The sequence below is a fragment of the Bidens hawaiensis genome, unplaced genomic scaffold (genome assembly GCF_021521415.1).
Source record: "Bidens hawaiensis isolate Kalapana, Puna unplaced genomic scaffold, B.hawaiensis_p1.1 tig00031508_1, whole genome shotgun sequence".
NCBI classification, from domain to species: domain Eukaryota; kingdom Viridiplantae; phylum Streptophyta; class Magnoliopsida; order Asterales; family Asteraceae; genus Bidens; species Bidens hawaiensis.
The window spans coordinates 105378-109562 of record NW_027495324.1 but is presented as its reverse complement, the minus strand read 5'-3'; the positions used below and the strand labels follow the sequence as shown (position 1 = coordinate 109562).

The 4185-nt window shown below is 37.5% G+C and overlaps 1 protein-coding gene across 1 annotated transcript; it reads right to left on the bottom strand.

The window, feature by feature from the left end:
- Positions 1–448: 448 nt before the first annotated feature.
- Positions 449–2752, bottom strand: LOC143582251 (11-beta-hydroxysteroid dehydrogenase A-like). Its single transcript, XM_077064862.1, has 6 exons — positions 2467–2752; positions 1543–1735; positions 1380–1465; positions 1082–1213; positions 824–988; positions 449–739 (listed from the first exon to the last, which is right to left on the bottom strand). The coding sequence occupies exons 1-6, from the start codon at positions 2647–2649 to the stop codon at positions 449–451; spliced, it is 1050 nt and encodes a 349-aa protein (XP_076920977.1). The 5' UTR covers positions 2650–2752.
- Between the last annotated feature and the right edge of the window lie 1433 nt (positions 2753–4185).

Below are 4185 nucleotides of genomic sequence, written 5' to 3'. Positions count from 1 at the left end.
ATAGAAAGAACTGGTTTAGTAAATGAGTCAAAGCATGACCTGCATATTTTCTTCGGGTCGATGCCATAAACTGAAACCTGCACACGTACTTAAAATAGTTTTTGTGTGGATGTATTTAGTGTTCATTTGCGAATACGAGTGATACCGAGTGACTCGGTACAACACATTCAACTGCAGTTTGTGGCGGTGTATATTTGGTTCACACATTTCTTAGATGCAACACATTATATATGCATTTGATTTATTACAAGGTAAATTATTCAAGTGGCTCATACACATAGTGATATAGAAGTTGGAATAAAGTTACAGCCAAAATATTTTTTAAGAACACACAGGATCTTTATTTATACAAAGAACCGAACTGGATAAACCACACACGACTATATAACAACCTAAACAAAAACGAATCGCAAATCACAACCTAAACAAAAACGAATCGTAAATCACGTTAGTCCGACTTCATCCCAGAAGAGTGAATACTTGTTGGGTATAGAACGCTCTGACCTCCAACCATCTCCATAATCCTCTTCCCTAAAGTATCATAGCTAGAACCACCAACTGTTGTCATGTTCATCAACCGGTTCATCCACTCCACCGCCTCGGGCCACAACACCATCCACACATATGTCATCTTCATCCACCACGGTTCCGTCACATATCGCTCCCCTCTAAGCACTTGCTTCAATATCGCCCTTGCAGTTCCTTCCACTTTCGCCACGGGAAACAGGTTTACTTGCATCTGATTATTATTTTTTGAACAATCAGTCGGTAAAATTAACAAGTGTATTATTACTCGTATTATATATCAACAAAGGTAGCTTACATCTCGAGCAACATGATCAACTACCATCTTGCCATGGTGTGAAAGGAATTTGCCTTGTGTCATTTCAGATTCTATGAACCCGGGTGTCACGATGGTTATTTTGACATTCGACCCGAGTTCAACCCTCATTGTTTCATAAAACTGTGCTAACGCTGCTTTGCTCGCCTAAATCACCATACCATATTAACGATTATAATTTATAAATAAAAACATATGCGCCTCTACCGAATCTGTAATAAGCAAATAAGAGAAGATTACACTGTAGATACTCATCCTCGGAGCGGGAATCCATGAAGCTGCAGAGGATAGCCCGATGATTCCGCCTCCACTATTTCTGAGATACGGAGCTGCAAATTTTGTAGTGTATACCGAGCCCCAGAAATTTATATCCTGTTAAAAAACTCTTCAAATATTGCCTGGACGAAAAAGAAATGTTCTAACAGACGATAAACTAACTAACACCTTAATTAACTGTATTTACACTCAGTCTTTCAACTTATTAGATCTACACTATCATTTCAGTCCCTGTACTTAATATGCTGGAGCCTATATTTACCATAACGGGTCGTGACTTCGTGATATCATCTGCTTCTTCTAAGATACAGACTTGAGAGATTCCAGCGTTATTCACCAAATGATCCACTGTATATAGTTTACTCATACGGTTAGATCTTGGAAGAACAAAATTAATTAAACGCAAAAAGATGCAGTCAAATTACATCGATGAAAGTGATGAACGGTTAGATCAACCATTCGTTTACAGTCATGAGCGTCGGAGACATCAGAACGGATGACTATAACATCAGGCGATCCGATTTGCAGGCATCGATCAGCAACTTGTTGGAGACGATCCTCTCTACGGGCGGATAAAGCCAAGCATGCTCCTCTGCTAGCGTATTCGTACGCGAGATGCTGTGTCATACAGTTTCAATTTCTCGATTCAGTTACTTCACAATACAAAACTCAATATCTATATATGATAATTAACGAATAATACACAATTAGAATAAACTAACTTTTATAATAATCAAGAAAATACAACTCAAAAAACCTGATTACAATAACTCTCAAAATGGGATTACTTCATCATCATCATCATCATCGTACTCAGTATATCCCAACAATAGCAATGCTATGGTAGGGTCTGAGGAGGGTAAGATGTAGACAGCCTTACCTCTATCCCATAGGGATAGAGAGGCTGCTTCCGGTGAGACCCCCGGCTCGATAGTAGTTTTGAATCAAGCCTTGGACATAAGACACATAACACTCAATCATCGGGACACCGGCAGATTGGTGCATGTGCCCTTGTCTTTCGGCTATCAACGCCACCACATGATGCCTGATTAACCTTCCGCCACTTTTAACGTTATTTTCACGTGATTAGTAAAATAACGTCAAAATTAGTGCAATTTTACTTTTGCCCACCCAAGGGTTCACACATATATACATTATATGTGCGCACCGCAAGCAGGGCGTCAAAATGGGATTACTTAGGCCCCTTAAATACATTGTTAACTAAAACTCTGAAAAGCCCTTAAAACTCTAATTAGCCAACTAAAACTGTAATCTAATTACAATATTTAAATGATATACCATAAACTGACTGTTAATTATGATAAAAAAAATGAAGTTAAAAGTACCACCTCTCCGATGCCGGAGGAGGCGCCGGTGATGAGGACGACTTTGCCGAATACGTCTTCGGAGAAAACGGTGCGGAAAATGCGTAGGCAGAATTTGAAGAAGATCCATGAAGGGAGGAAGAAGAGCATGGTGAAGAAGGTGAAAGGAGGTGCTACTAGATTCAAGAAACTGTTAATCAAATCCATGGCTAGCTAGCTACTGTGTGTGTGATTCTGGAGAGTGTAAATGTTAATGAAGATGATACTTAGGTGGAGGTGGTCATCATAGTATTGCATGGAGATACCTGGGAGTGCCAGGTGTATCATTTATTTTCTTCAAAGCGGTGATGCTAAACACATTTTGTATTTTTTTATTTTCTTTAAATATTATGTTTTAACATTTCTTTATTTGTATTCTGCGCCAGGAATATGCGTCCGGGATTGAGTTTGAAAAATGTTTATTGGCTTATTGTTGTTTTAAAAAGCCAATAAGTTAAAATGTGTTTGACAATCAAAAAATCTTTTTTATTTTAGATTTTTAAAAATGGTTAAAAAACAGTTTTCCAAAAGCCACAAATACTGGCTTTTCAAAATGATTTAAAAAAAAAACAATAAGCCGATAAGCATTTTTCGAACTTAATCCCTACGTACCAAGTATGTTCATGATCCAAAGTATATATCATTACTCACGGTTAATCAATGCCTTGTTAACTAGTGTAAACGGTAAAATCACAATTGTTGCCAGACATGTGGCGGAGCTTAAGTCGGAAAACTAGTGGAAGCTGGATTTGAAATGAAAACCTCTACTAAAGGATTCAAACACTTACCCCTACTCGACATCTTAAAGATTCCATACTAATTTATTCACACCATAAACACTAAACATGTATAACAAATTGTTCAATAACACAGGCCTTGAACACATTGCATGTAAAGCAATAATGATGTAAACAAATTTGCATTCATTCGAAAGTTACGGATTGCAAAGTTACAAATTGAGTCTATAGAACGAGTCCAGTTTGAACACCTTGACTAGTTCATTAACAAAGGAAATACGGCTCTGCTTAAAATATGAGAATTTGGGTTTCCACTACTTCGTATTCGGAAATCCAAGTTCGTTATTGAATTTGCTTATGTGACACGATTTGTGATTATACATAGGTGTATTGGCAAGTATTGACATGATGTATTGAACTACACATTCCGACACACTGGAAAACTGGATGCTACACATTGAATTGAATGTGATTATTTGATGCACCGAGTTATGTCTAGTGAATGCGATTCACTGAAAGGCGTCTAGTCATTTTAAAAAACGCAATGTGACTTGAGAACCAGGCTCACTATGGGCTACTGAGATATCCAATAGTGCTATAACGTTTCCCTAATAAAATTGAAGAGGCCCAAATTTAAATGAAAATATGAAATTGATCCATTTGCAAAAATTCACTTGTCAAAGTCAGCAGGGCAAACTCGAACTTAAGAATATCAAAGGCACCTTGACTCAACTCGAAGTACTCCATGAATAATATGGTATAGAATAGAATGGTCGAACGTAATTCGTTTGTTTGATGTATGATTTATAAAGCCATTTTTTTTTTGTATGAGAATATTCCAAACTATTTATAAATAGCATAGACAATTACAGACTAACGGCAGATAGACGGGCAACAAGCTGCGCTGCTACCCCTTTCTAAATAGCAAACCCTACCCTACTAAACACAACGTTCCCCTTAGCATGAG